The sequence below is a fragment of the Rhamphochromis sp. 'chilingali' genome, assembly GCF_963969265.1.
Source record: "Rhamphochromis sp. 'chilingali' genome assembly, chromosome: 1".
NCBI classification, from domain to species: Eukaryota; Metazoa; Chordata; class Actinopteri; order Cichliformes; family Cichlidae; genus Rhamphochromis; species Rhamphochromis sp. 'chilingali'.
The window spans coordinates 4,079,694-4,093,861 of NC_137929.1; the positions used below are offsets into that span (position 1 = coordinate 4,079,694).

Here is a 14,168-nt window from a genome sequence, read left to right on the forward strand (position 1 = left end):
GCGCAGCTTGATGACATCATCAACATGCGGTATAGTCACAATCTCTATCGTTGGCCAAATTTATATCGTTTCTATCGTATATCGTTTCTATGGCCCACCCCTACTGTTGTTACTGTTGATCAGCTGAGATCAGCTGTGCTACAAACTGGAACTCTGCTGAACTGGATTTACTCGTTTCGTGAACTTTTAAGAACGAATGCTTCCTTGGCTGAAAGCAGTGAACATAATTTAAAAAACAGCTTTACTTGCACATAAATCTGTCAGTAAAGTCTGGATAATAAATTCTGGTGGTGTTATAGGTTCTCTTGGTCAGCTTGGTGTTGGTTTGGCTCCTGCATAAAACAGTTTGCTCTCATATTTGACACTGACAGGAACAAAGAGTAAAAAACACGACAACCAAACTAAAAAAGAGAGACGAGTTAAAGCAGAAGATATTTTGTGTGTCAGAACATGTGATCCTCACCAAGAGAGAAAAGCTCTGATTATTGTTGCTGAACTGTGATGGTGAACAGTCTCCTCTGTTGATCCCAGTGTGACTGAAGTCCGTGTGATGAGTGAGGACTGAGCCTGTGTTGGTCGATCGTCTCTAAACAGGATGTGAAGCATCAGTTCAGTCGTATTAAAGCCCTGAATAAACAGTCCTTCTGGATCCACTGTCTGTGTTTGGCTCCTCATCTTCAAAGGCTCAACACAAGATGTTGGTCACATCAACATAAAACACAGGATTTGCTGCAGATGTTGAAGTGTGTTCTCCATATGAGAGAAGCTGCTGATCGTGTTTGTATGTTAGCACCTGTAGGATCGATGAACAGCTCTGACTCAGTTCACTAACCAGGCTCAGGGGAATAACTGGGATATTTCCCCAACAGAGACGTCCTGCTGGGATAGTTTTCCTGCTCTACACTCTGGTGTTTCTGCTCAAAAAAACAACAAAATGAATTTCCATGAGCCTACAGATCGTGGACTTCTTTGAGAAACTTAAAGAAGACGCTTTTCTTTCCTTAGATTGAACTTAAACAAAGGATTTGAGGAGCAGAAAAGTTTTTAAAGAGAAATTAAACATATTAATAAATATTCTGTTTATTTTACGTTATTTAGGTGTTTAGGTTATTTTTCTGTAACACGTCTGCTCTCGTGTCGTTATCAACAGTGTATCAATGCATTCCTGTGGGTGGAGACAGAAACACACACCCAAAAAGAGCTCAGAGCAAGAATAAAAGAGGAGGAGACAGGATCAGAGTGGGACAGTGGAGCTTGTTGTTGGTGTCTCTGTGTGAAGAAACTGTAAGTTTGCTTTGTTTCCTCCTTTAACAGTTTGTTTGTTTCTGTGATGTTTGGACCTGATGTTCTCCATCACACCGACACTCTCTCTCCCCTCTGTTCCATATGTGACAGAGGGGAGAGAGAGTCTCTCACTCAGAGAACCAAGGTTACAATGTAACCACACGTTCAGCTCTTGTGTTTGAATCCTCATGATTATAGATTATTGATTGGCTGGAATCAAACAGTTTGAAGAACATTTATTCATGTGGCAGTTTCAGCTGCTGCTCACAAATCTGATAACAGGAACAAGTTAGTTCCACGAGGAAGACGTTCGTCTGGGCGCGTTGGCCTCGTCGGTCATGTGACCGTGTTACTGTTCGGGCTCAAACTGATACGAGTGGTTTAGCAGGTGTGACAGGACGATGCTGCACAGCCTCATTGTTCAGGTGTGAGTCAGACTCTGAGTCTTTATACAGTCCTGTTTAACAACATGTTGTTCCTGTTGATGTGTCACAGAGATCAGCTGTGCTAAACTCTGCTGCGTGCAGCTACTAGTTTCTCTAGTTTGGTGATGGAAACGTCGATGAGACTGTTTCCATCACCAAGCATCACGAGGAACACCTCTGAGTCTGATTCTGACTCTGTGCATAAAACCACAAATATCCCTTCATGTCTGTTCATCTGATTCTGTAATGTGAGAAACTTTGATGTCTGAATTTTGTTCTATCATTAAAGGATGTTGGCTGCTGTGTTTGCACATGCTCAGTGTGACAGGATGTTGGCTGCTCTATTTGCACATGCTCAGTGTGACAGGATGGTGGCTGCTGTGTTTGCACATGCTCAGTGTGACAGGATGTTGGCTGCTGTGCTTGCACATGCTCAGTTTGACAGGATGTTGGCTGCTGTGTTTGCACATGCTCAGTGTGACAGGATGTTGGCTGCTGTGTTTGCACATGCTCAGTGTGACAGGATGTTGGCTGCTGTGTTTGCACATGCTCAGTGTGACAGGATGTTGGCTGCTGTGTTTGCACATGCTCAGTGTGACAGGATGTTGGCTGCTGTGTTTGCACATGCTCAGTGTGACAGGATGTTGGCTGCTGTGTTTGCACATGCTCAGTGTGACAGGATGTTGGCTGCTGTGTTTGCACATGCTCAGTGTGACAGGATGTTGGCTGCTGTGTTTGCACATGCTCAGTGTGACAGGTTGTTGGCTGCTGTGCTTGCACATGCTCAGTTTGACAGGATGTTGGCTGCTGTGTTTGCACATGCTCAGTGTGACAGGATGTTGGCTGCTGTGTTTGCACATGCTCAGTGTGACAGGATGTTGGCTGCTGTGTTTGCACATGCTCAGTGTGACAGGATGTTGGCTGCTGTGAAAGCTGAATGCTCTGTGGTTAGAAGTGATGTCACACATTAGGATAACTGTGCTCGCTCTCTGTCAGAGTAACAGAGAGCGAGCAATTTGACCACATGACCCTCAGTACACAGCATGATGTGCGCTGTAAACAGGAAGTAGAGGAGCAGGACTGAGGTAAACCTCTGAGGGATCAAACTGAGACTGAGCTCCAGATGTTTCCACATGTTTCTGCTCTGCGTGTGTTTGATGATTATTTCAGGTATAGATGATGGAATATGGCCAGTCTGATGTGAGCCTGCTTCTCTGACAGCTCCTCACCTCTCTGTGCTGCCCCCTGCTGGCTCTGATCATTACTGACTGAGTCCTTGCTGCCACTTTATTAGGTACAGCTTGCTAACACAGGCTCAGACCTGCTTTGCCTTCAGAGCTGAGCCTAACGGTGTGTTCACACCGAACGCGATGGACGCGAATAGAGCGTCAGGTTTACATGTAAAGTCAATGGAAAGGCGCGATGACGCGCGATTGCGGGTCCCGCGAAAATTCGGAAGCAGATTTGCGTCGCGAAAACGCCAAAACGCGTGAAACGCGCGTCAGTGTAGCGCGTCTGGCGCGTTTGACTCGCGAATAAAACCACGCGCGTGAGTTTTTGTGTTGCATTTTGTGCATACGCGCGTTTCGCGTCTACCGCTCGAGTTGGAAAAATCTGAACTCCAGCGTCAAATCGCGCCGCGACAACCAATCAGGAGCCTGGTGACGTGGCTGTTACCTAGGTCAAAGGGGCAGATCCAGCCAAAGCCTTTCATACTTCAATGGAGGGGAAGGCTAATCAATGCGGTAGCAAACAACTCGGAGCTGTACAACACCAGCTGCTTTCAGTACCGAGACAGGAATAAAAAGGACCGAGCTTGGAGGAAGATATGTGAAGAGATCGGGCAACCTGGTAAGTTCATTCATTTCTCTTTTGAAAGTTTTCACTGACCCGGGGAAGCCGCACAAAAGCTAGCAAGCCACCGCTATTTTCCCACTGACGTACAAATACCGTTCTGCTTTTATGCATGTTGTCATTTAGGAATATATTTTATTGTTTATTAATAAACAGTACACAGTGGTCCCGCTGTTCATCCGTCACTGCTTTGCTTTTTCGCTGGTTTTTTATTGCACAGTACAGCATTGCATTCTGCAGCCTGATTGACAAATCTCCTGCGCTTGCCAAATTTATCACGTTTGGTTTTGATAACCATCGCGTCCAATAGAAAAAACAGCACAAAAACACCCATAACTATGAGCCTCATTCGGAAATAGACACCTGCACCGTGAGGGAAAAAGGCGCACGAAAGTGGCGGGCAGATGAAGACAAACCGCGGCATAATAATACTTTTACGTTTTGCAATCTACAAAGGTTTGCACTTTGAGAATCAATTGTGAGAACTGTGACCAGGGGCTAGTTATTCTGAGAACCCCTGCAATAAATGAGGGACCACTGTCTACTCTACGATTATTATATCCAACCTGTTAACATTTAATACTGTATTGATAGAACCAACTGATTCTGCAGCAGAGCATCCCCAGTCCCTGAGCTCCTGCTGCTGCACCCACAGATATGTACAGCAAGCACTGATACCTTTTTAGTCGGTGGGATTCCCTTGTGATCACCTTTACTAAATATCTACAACCAATCTGATTATATCCTGTTATTGTTTTTTTTTTTTTTTCAATGTTGAAATTAAAATCTAGTAGCAGCCTTCTCATTTCTTTGTGTTTTGTGCTGTTTTACAGGCCCACAGAGGAGGACGGCTCCGAGGCAGATGAGGGACGGGTCCCAGGACGGTCCATCGGCGGTGGAGCTGGCCACCCTGGTGTCCCTGAAGAGTCCACACCAGTCTCCAATGGAGCATTTCCTCCTCAGCCTTGTTCCTGCTCTGGAGAGCAGCTGGTCCTTTTTATTCCTGTCTCTCTGTAAATACTTATATTTTATATATTTATGTTTAATGTTTTTCTGTTTGAGACTTTTAATATTATTTCAAATAAATGTTTATAATGACTAATGTCTCAGTTCTACTACACAGCAAATGTTGGCACACAACTTGACACATGTAGAATTTATTTCATATTATACTAATGACAAAATATACTGATACAGTGGGATGCAGAAGTTTGGGCAACCTTGTTAATAGACATTATTTTCCTGTATAAATCGTTGGTTGTTACAATAAAAAATGTCAGTTAAATATCATACAGGAGACACACACAGTGATATTTGAGAAGTGAAAAGAAGTTTACTGGATTTACAGAAAGTGTGCAATAATTGTTTAAACAAAATCAAGCAAGTGCATCAATTTGGGCACCACAAAAAAGAAATGAAATGAATATTTAGTGTATATCAATGTGTGTGTCTCCTATATGATATATGGGGTGCCTTTGTCTGGATGTGCTTCCCATCCAGAGCTGCACAGCACAGAGGGAAGTTCCAGCGCTCCTGGAATCCCTCTGTGATGGACCGCCAGTCTCCAGGTGAAGGCACAGCCATGAAGTCGTCCACTAGACAGTCCCAGATGGACGTCGCTGCCTGGGGGGTGATCTGGCTCACCGTGGACACACCGACTCTGAAACTGAACGCGATGGTCCTGAAGGAGTCCCCGGTGACAAGGAACCTGGACAAAATTGTTCAAAATCAGTATTATGTGTACTGCAGTTACAAAATACATTATTCAAATTCCAAAATACTTTTGTGATGTCAGATTTAAATCACAAAACTTAAATCTTACATAAAACATTTTGTAATTATAAGGATAATTACAAAATGTATATTAGATAATATCTAAAACAGTTGTGTTTTGTTTTAACTTTAACATATCATAATTTGATTGGTAGCAACTTTCACAACTACAGTGAGCCAATCACTCATAATTCCTAAACATGTCAATCAGGTAGGAATGAAGTAAGACATTAATAGAAATAAAGAGTTGTATGTTGACATGTAGCCCTTTCCTTGCTTAAATCATTAATATTTTTGAAAAATTAATCTGTGATAAGACAGCTTATCAAGATAGAACCATGTAACTAGAGATGAACCAAACTGTTCACAGTTTTATCTAACTCTGTTTTAATAAAGGCTGTGACCCCTGCTATAGAGTCTGACAGCTGCAGGGATTATATACAAATATTCAACTATCCCAGAATTAAACCAGGTCTAAATAAAAAGGAGTGAGTATCACTACAAGGTTAACTCAGTGGTCCTAATGCTACAGTTTGATATCAGCAAACACCGAGCGCATACATTGATGTGACACCACAGCCATGCTATCATGCAAACACTGATAACAGCATAAATCGAATTAAATCGGGACTTGATGAGACCTTCTGAGTATCACTAGAAATATTATAAAGAGTCGTCTCTGTACCACAGTTTGCTTTCAGTAAACACCGACAGCATTCACTGTTAGCATAGCACATCCATGTTAGCAGTGTATAACTGGATGGATTAACATATTAGCACAGATATCAATAAAGGACTACCGTATTAAATAGTTTTACTAACCTCAGGCAGACGGACAGGCGCTCTGCAGGTGGGATTGAGCGTCTGTAGTTGGTGTCTAGGCGGGCAATGCTGGGACCGACGAGGGAAAGCAGGTCCTCAAACTGGCCGACGGTGATAGCGCTGGAATCGGCCGTCATCCAGCCGCAGCTCCTGGAGCAAGTGGTGAAACTCACCAAACTGCTCACGCCTCTGGAGGACCTGATGGACCCAGGTACGGCGAGGACGTCTTTTACGCTGCTGCTCTGCTCTCCACAGTACATAGAGAAGGGAGACTCTCTCTTCAAGCGCTAGCTCGATAGCTGCCATCTTGCAAAACCAGGTCTGGCACAACTCCCTCCCACATTCCTCCCACATTTCCGGTTCACGCGCGTCAAAATATCATATTTTGACGCGCGATGGATTTTTCTTGGACACGCGTTGAGACGCGAATGTACACGCGTCAAATTAGGGGCGTTTGGGGCGTTTTATTCGCGTCCATCGCGTTCGGTGTGAACACACCGTTAAATCTTCATGGCTCAGATTCAGCAAAGTGCTGGAAACATCCCTCAGAGTCATGTGATCAGTGACGTCTGCTTTCAGCACTGACAGATAGAAAAGTGCATCCACATAAACAGGATATATAATAATAATAATCAAATGCTGATTTTTTTTCAGCCCTTTGTCTGAATGCTAATCCAGCTGTGTGTGTTTGTAATGACAGTAAATAAATGTCAGACTTACAGCTCCTGCTTTACTGCATTAAAGTGATCAGATGAGTTCAGCACTTTGACATGGATGGTAGTGAAAGCAGGAAATGACAAATGTAGCACAGCAGCAGCGTTTAACAGAAACTCTGGGATGAACATCATTCATAGAACAGCTTCCAGCTTCTTTTGCTCGGCTACAGTTTGGATGGATTTGCATTTAAAGATGCAACAAGACTAAAATGGTTAGGGTCAGGAGGTCAAAGGTCAGAGCTCCTGTGGGTCTGAGGGCGGCCTCACGCTGGAGAAGGATGAAGGAGTCTGACCTGAGCCAGTGTTTGACATGAACACATCAGCACTGCTGTCAGTGAGCCTAACGACAGCCGTTAGCATCATTTCAGTGTTTCAGTCATAAAAACACTTCCTGTCTCTGTGGTGGTTACAGTGACATCATGCAGTTTGTGCTTTGACCTCCAGAGGGCGACAAATCAGCACAGACAGAGAGCTCCATTCAAACTTTGCTGCCATCAGGAATAATTCTTCAAATATAATCATCAGTGTTTGAGCAGCTATGATATCAGGGACAATCTAGACATGTGTGACAATACTGAACATGTCACATGACACACCTCAAACATCATGTGATCCACTCTCAGTCTGCACTTTCATTCATGACTTCAACAGGTTGAAACGAGCTTTGAAGAAACATTCAGTGAAATAAATCTTTCATGGATTCATGTGAGCAGCAGATGAACTTTGTACCAACAACATCTTCAATAACAGAGTCTGAATGAAGCTCAGGTGTTGATGCTGCTCACTGATTGGACGCTTGGTTTCAGCTCTGCTCTCAGTCTTTACTGCACAGGTGAAGGTAGAAAGTGTGACTGGATCTATAGACTGGAAACAGAGAAACATGCTGAACATTTGAAGCTTTGCAGCAGAAATGTTCATGTTACAAATACAGCAGAGCTGATCTGGGATCAGTGTGTTCACACCTGCAGCTACAACAAGGTTTCATGTCTCCACACGTCAGCATGTGAACTTTACTCTGACTCAGTCTGAGCAGTCAGACGGCATATTTTTAAAGTTAACACATCAGCACACACAGAGCTGAGCCCCTCCCACCTGTGCTGAGTTTCAGGTGGAGCCCCGCCTCCTTCCAGGAAGCAGCTCACCTGTGTGTCCGTGTTTAGTGTCCAGGGCCCTGTTTCAGGAAGCCGGTTTAGTGGAAAAACTGAGTAAGTATACCCTGAGTTAACGAAAACTCTGGGTTTTCGGTTTCACAAAGCGAGTTCAGCTGCAGCCTGAGTGAGTCACTATGACGACACACTCCGTGAAGCTAACCTGCCCCCTAGCAGGTTTACTACAACTAACCCTGACTGTCTCCGCCCCTTTGTCGGAAACCTGACAGTAGGAAGTGTCGGACATGGCGTGCCACTTCCTTGAAGAGCCAGTAGATCGTGAAGCCCAAATTCTCCGCAGAGCTCTCCGCCGGGAGAGAGTGATCAGAGCGCGTTTGGACATTTTATCATTTCCTGATGATTTTCTGTGCGAACGTTACCGTTTCTCAGCACAATCTATAATTTATTTGGATAACATCCTCAGGCCATATATTACGCATGTGACACATCGCGGACATGCTCTCAGTTCATTGCATATTATTTGTATTGCACTTCGGTTTCTTGCAAACGGGAGCTTTCTGTATAATATTGGTGACGCTGAGCACGTTTCCAAGGCTACCGTCTGTCGGGCAGTCAGGAATGTTACAGTTGCACTGAAACGTCTCCTGTACTGGTTTGTGGTGTTCCCCGGTCATAGACCCACAAGATTTATCAAAGAGGGATGCCACAAAATTGCAGGTATCAGGATGACCAAAACTTAATGTATGATGTGGTGATACTTGGACTACTACTTAAATTGCACATTTATTTTCAGGGTTCCCAGGCGTGATTGGCTGTACAGATGGCACTCACATTCCAATCATTGCTCCTTCAGTAAATGAAGGAGACTATGTGAACAGGAAGTCTCTCCACAGCATTAATGTACAGGTACATAGTTCCCTGTAGCATGTCAAACTAACAAATTATTTCATTATAGTAATGGATGCTAATTTGTGTTCTCTGCACTGTGAAGATCATATGTGATGCTGCCAACATTATCACAAATGTGGAAGCCAAGTGGCCAGGCTCTGTCCATGACTCACAAATATTCCGTGAATGTACACTGAGCACAAAATTTGGACATGGTGAGTTGAGAATACTTTAAAATATATAAAGACCAATTGCTTCAGGGACATTTGAACTGAAGTGTATCCTTCTGTCTTAGGAGAGTTCACTGGCTACTTGCTTGGTGATAGGGGGTATCCATGTTTACCCTATTTGCTTACCCCTTACCCTGACCCTGAACCGGGCCCACAGCAGCGATATAATCTGGCTAATTGCAGGACAAGAGCCAGAGTTGAAATGACTATCGGAATGCTTAAGGCCCGGTTCCAGTGCCTGCAAAGACTCAGGGTCACCCCAGAAAGGGCATGTGACATTATTGTGGCATGTGTGATTCTTCACAACATTGCCACAATTAGAGGAGAACACTGTCCTTCTGAACCAAACATCAGCAGTGATCCAAACCATGAACATCCTGACCCTCCCACGGACATACAAGATGGAAGAGCAGTCAGAGACACCATATGTCACAATCATTTCTTTTGACCCATCACCTCAACATGTTGGAAGAAGAATAAACAGATTTTTTGTTCAACTGGCTTTATTGGTCGCCTGTATTTCCTGTACACAAAGTATTAAAAGATGTAAACCTCATAAAGTGTCTCTGTTGCTTCCTCCTCTGTAACAGCTGTCAATGTTTCTTCATTATTTTCCTGTAGTAAAGAAATAAACAACATTGCTGTTCTACTGTAAACTCATATAATCTGTGGAGTATTACTCACAACTGCATGTTGGTCTGGCTCAACAGGAGGCTGCACCAGATGCAGTACACCACCACCATCAACTGATAGAATATGAGGTTTATACAGGTCACTTATAACTTACAAGGGACCAAATGGCAATTAACAAACATACCAAGCACCTTACACTTCATTGTCATTATGCTCTCAAAGACAACCAAGACTGAGGGAAGGCAAAATCAGTCGGAAAATAACTTCACTACAAAATAATTCATTATGGTAAAGAGTTTATCAAATGAATGTGTCGCACTGCAAAGGTGACTGTGAAGAAAGGATGTATGCACATCATGTATTATTTTGAATTTACCCCTTATGTAGGCACTTGTGTCTTGCGGGGTTATTGACTCAGAGGATGTCCCCGCAGAGATGCCTTCGGCCACAGGGCGCCCACTGTTTTGGCTGAGGGCCAACTGCTCAGCCTCTGTGAGTGGTGGTGGTGGAGGACCCCCACCTGTTTTTCGGGCCTCCGCTTTTTTTCTGTTGGCTATAACGGGTCACATTTGAGCATACAGAGTAAGCAAATATGTACTTGTAATGTGCTCAGATAATTTCAATAAGTGCTTACAGAAAGAAAATTAATGTAGCCTCTAACTGCAATTGATTTACATGGGACAAACAGACCAAGCACTATGGCTCATAATACAATTACACCTTACCTGTTTGGACTATATTTTTATATTTCATTTTTACTTGCTGCCAGGAACCTTTGGGGCCTGTTGGGTTGCACCTGCGCTCACATCACATCACAAAATAAAATGTATAAAATAACAAATAAAATAACATATGATAAAATAACGTGTTAAATGGGTGGAAATCCCTCGATCAATGTTTAAATTAACACTCACGCATTGACTCTGTCGGCTATGTTTTGCCATGCATGCTCACTTTCTTTTGCAGCTGTGGCTGTGTTACTTTTTTCCGCGGAATTTGCATGTTATCGGCATATGCTGCCATCAGAATTTCGGCCTCAAGCGCTGTAAAATACATTGACCGCGCCTTCTTTCCCTCCGTCTCCATGGTGACTCGCTTAATCTGTGCTCCGCTTATCAGGGCTTTATGTATCCTCGTCCACGCGCTTAACTTGGGGTTAAAGCAACTCCGCGTTGACTGAACTAATTGTTATCAGCCTTTCTGAAACCGAATATTCCGAGTTGGACAGTTCGGGGTTACTCAACCCTGAGTATCGTTTTTCACACTGAGTTTTCTAAACCGGCTTCCTGAAACAGGGCCCTGGTGTCAGATCTGCATGCAGTGTCAATGAGACGATCAACAACAGATCAGACAAAACACTCAAGCGGACACTCCTCTGTAGAAGGAAACATGGAGAGTGTGAGGTAATCAGTGCACAACATCACTTTGTATTTCAGGCTGTTTTTATATAGAACTTCAGCACCAATGTAAAAGTTCTGGTTTTAGGAAGATGAAGAACATTTTCAGGAAGGATGCCGTCTGCAAGCAGAGCTGCTTGAACCTCAGCGCTGAGGTCCAGACTACTTCCTGTGAAGCCACGTGATGTAAATCTGCTGCTGTAACTTCACAGTTTACTGAAGCTAAATGCAACGTTACCATATAATCTGTTTTCAACAAAGGTTTCACTCCGTCCGGTGTTGATGGAATGATTCAGGCCGTACTCGTCAGGCTTCCCGTCGACCACACGCATTTCAGTCACAAACCCGTGACTGACAACAAGGGAAACAGCAGAAGAAAAGATGTGAAAAATACTGGATGATGATGATGGAGGATTAACCGCGGTGGCTAAACTGTTTCCTGTCTTTGTGGGCGTACTCACAGGGAAGTTTCCAGGCACGTCAGTCTTGGTGGCTAAAGTCTCCATTTTCCAACATGTATCGCTACAGGTGCAAAGACACAACATTAATCATCAGTGTAAATATTTTAATGCTGTCCAAACGGTGTTTGCTTTGTCTGTCCTCTCGCACTCACAGAGGAAACGAGGACGCCACCTTCAACCCATCTTCAGTTGGCTCAACCATGGCCGGACTTCCTGTTGGCTTTGTGACAGCAAACCACTTGAAATTAGAGCAAACTGCAGTCAAGCACCACTTACAGCAACCTGTGGACACGCAAATGGAAAGCACTGAGAATCATACAGAAGCATAAGAGCTGTTTATTGTAACACGTGTGTGTGTGTGTGTGTGTGTGTGTGTGTGTGTGTGTGTGTGTGTGTGTGTGTGTGTGTGTGTGTGTGTGTGTGTGTGTGTGTGTGTGCACATTAATAATACACTGATGTATGTTAGTTTGATTTATGCTATATCTGAGAAAACAATTGCAGAATTTTACATCAAAGTTTCCAAAGCTGATGTTTTGTTGTTCACACTGTTTTATATTCATATATCTGTGAAGGTTCTCAGTCATCCAGGTCATCGTAGTCAAAGGAGCTTGCAAAGAAAAGTGTCTGGACTTCTTTAAGTTGCTTGAAGACGTTTCACCTCTCATCCGAGAAGCTTCTTCAGTTCTAAGGTCAAATGGTGGAGAGTCCCAGATATAAACCTAGTGGGAGTGACCCCCCACAGAGGGACAAAAGGACCCCCTGATGATCCTCTAATCGCCTGAGCCAAGGTGTGAAACTGGGCGTGGGTCCCAATCAGCCAGAGTTTCGGGTGAGTTCATTGTGAAACCTGGCCCCACCTTATCATGCGAATTCCTGAGGTCAGATGGCCCAGGATGTGAGTGGGCGTTAAGGCGTCTGGGAGGGATCTCAAAACTGGATTATAGATGGCAGAGAGTTGGTGTCGTAAACCCCGCCTCTGTTCAATGATGGTCGCTCACAGTGGACATAGATGGCTTCTTTCACTCCTCTTTCAAACCATCTGTCCTCTCTGTCCAAAATGTGAACATTGGCATCCTCAAAGAGTGTCCTTTATCCTTAAGATGCAGATGGACTGCTGAGTCTTGTCCTGTGGAGGTGGCTCTTCTGTGTTGTGCCATGCGCTTGTGAAGTGGCTGTTTGGTCTCTCCAATGTAGAGGTCTGAGCATTCCTCGCTTCACTGTACAGCATACACCACGTTGTTAAGTTTGTGTTTTGGCGTTTTGTCTTTCGGGTGAACCAGTTTGTGTCTGAGCGTGTTGTTGGGTCTGAAATGCACCGGGATGTCATGCTTGGAGAAAACTCTCCTGAGTTTTTCTGATACACCGGCTACATAGGGGATGACAATGTTGTTGTGTCTGTCCTTCTTATCCTCCTTCGCTGGTGTCTGGTCTTCTTTTCTTTGCCTCTTTGCTGACTTTAAGAATGCCAATTTAGGATAGCCGCACGTTTTGAGTGCTTCCTTTACATGTGTGTGTTCCTTCTTTTTTCCTTCAGGCTTAGAGGGAACATGTTCTGCTCGGTGGTGTAGGGTCCTGATTACTCCAAGTTTGTGTTCCAGAGGGTGATGGGAGTCAAAGAGGAGGTACTGGTCCGTGTGTGTGGGCTTCCGGTAAATTTCGATGTTGAGGTTGCCGTTCTCTTCAATGTGCACAGCGCAGTCCAGGAAAGGCAAACAGTTGTCCTTTGTGTCTTCCCTGGTGAACTTGATGTTCATCATCAACATATAAAGTCGTTCATAACAAACTGAAAGGCCGGGAGTTTAAAATGCAAACCGATGGAAGCAGCAGTAGAAGACTATAATGTCACAGAGCACACAGTGTCTATTATTGTGTAGACATTTATAAATAAGAGCTTAATAAAGATGCTTAATTTCTTAAGAAATAAACAGGTGGAGGGATCTTTATCAAAAGTGGATGTTGCATCTGTGGCTAAACCCCTGTACCCAAAAACTTTAAAAATCTACTGTGTGTGAGGCTGTGTAAGTAAAGCTTGCCCTTCACACCCGCGTGTAACAAACCATTTGTTGGGGGTTGTGGATTTGACACCTCAGCATTGTGAAAGTGGGGAAACATGTTTCTGGCTGTGCATAAGATTTCTGCTTACAACTTAGAATCTCAGTTCTAAATGAAATTCAGATGTTTTTTTAAGTATGGCTAATGTATTATTTGACTTCTAAGGCACACACACACACACACACACACACACACACACGCGCGCGCACACGAACAACAACAACACTAACAAAGAGAAGAAGAAGAGGGGGTCGTTTTACTACGCATCATAAAAACGCAATCATTCATCTTCCAACTGTATCTTTCTGTTCTGTCTTTAGAATCATTGGTTTGTGACCTTCCTTCTGTGAGGGCACACACACACACACACACACACACACACACACACACACACACACACACACACACACACACACACACGCGCGCACACGAACAACAACAACACTAACAAAGAGAAGAAGAAGAGGGGGTCGTTTTACTACGCATCATAAAAACGCAATCATTCATCTTCCAACTGTATCTTT

General features: G+C 43.9%; 3 protein-coding genes and 1 long non-coding RNA gene across 5 annotated transcripts in view; 1 reads left to right on the top strand and 3 right to left on the bottom strand.

Moving 5' to 3' along the window:
- The window catches only part of LOC308399066 (uncharacterized protein), a 262,268-nt gene that overhangs the window by 193,610 nt on the left and 54,490 nt on the right, over window positions 1-14,168 (bottom strand). The window lies entirely within an intron of this gene.
- LOC308398614 (putative nuclease HARBI1) lies at window positions 1,224-9,696 on the top strand. Of its 2 annotated transcripts, none has more exons than XR_013971975.1 (4): window positions 1,224-1,284; window positions 8,777-8,889; window positions 8,975-9,086; window positions 9,167-9,696. XR_013971975.1 is itself a non-coding variant. In XM_080885363.1 (4 exons), exons 1-4 carry the CDS (start codon window positions 8,268-8,270, stop codon window positions 9,547-9,549), a joined length of 1,041 nt encoding a protein of 346 aa, XP_080741489.1. In that variant the 5' UTR covers window positions 7,597-8,267; the 3' UTR covers window positions 9,550-9,693. The 2 variants fall into 2 exon arrangements, 1 of the variants encoding a protein (XP_080741489.1); XM_080885363.1 differs by lacking the exon at window positions 1,224-1,284 and adding an exon at window positions 7,597-8,700 and having other exon boundaries at window positions 9,167-9,693.
- LOC308398823 (uncharacterized protein) lies at window positions 3,907-6,697 on the bottom strand. Its single transcript, XM_080885648.1, has 2 exons — window positions 6,159-6,697; window positions 3,907-5,271 (listed from the first exon to the last, which is right to left on the bottom strand). Exons 1-2 carry the CDS (start codon window positions 6,416-6,418, stop codon window positions 5,001-5,003), a joined length of 531 nt encoding a protein of 176 aa, XP_080741774.1. The 5' UTR covers window positions 6,419-6,697; the 3' UTR covers window positions 3,907-5,000.
- Window positions 9,723-11,901, bottom strand: LOC308399393. The gene is made up of 3 exons (XR_013972155.1): window positions 11,745-11,901; window positions 11,593-11,653; window positions 9,723-11,482 (listed from the first exon to the last, which is right to left on the bottom strand). It is a non-coding gene; the product is annotated as an uncharacterized lncRNA (long non-coding RNA).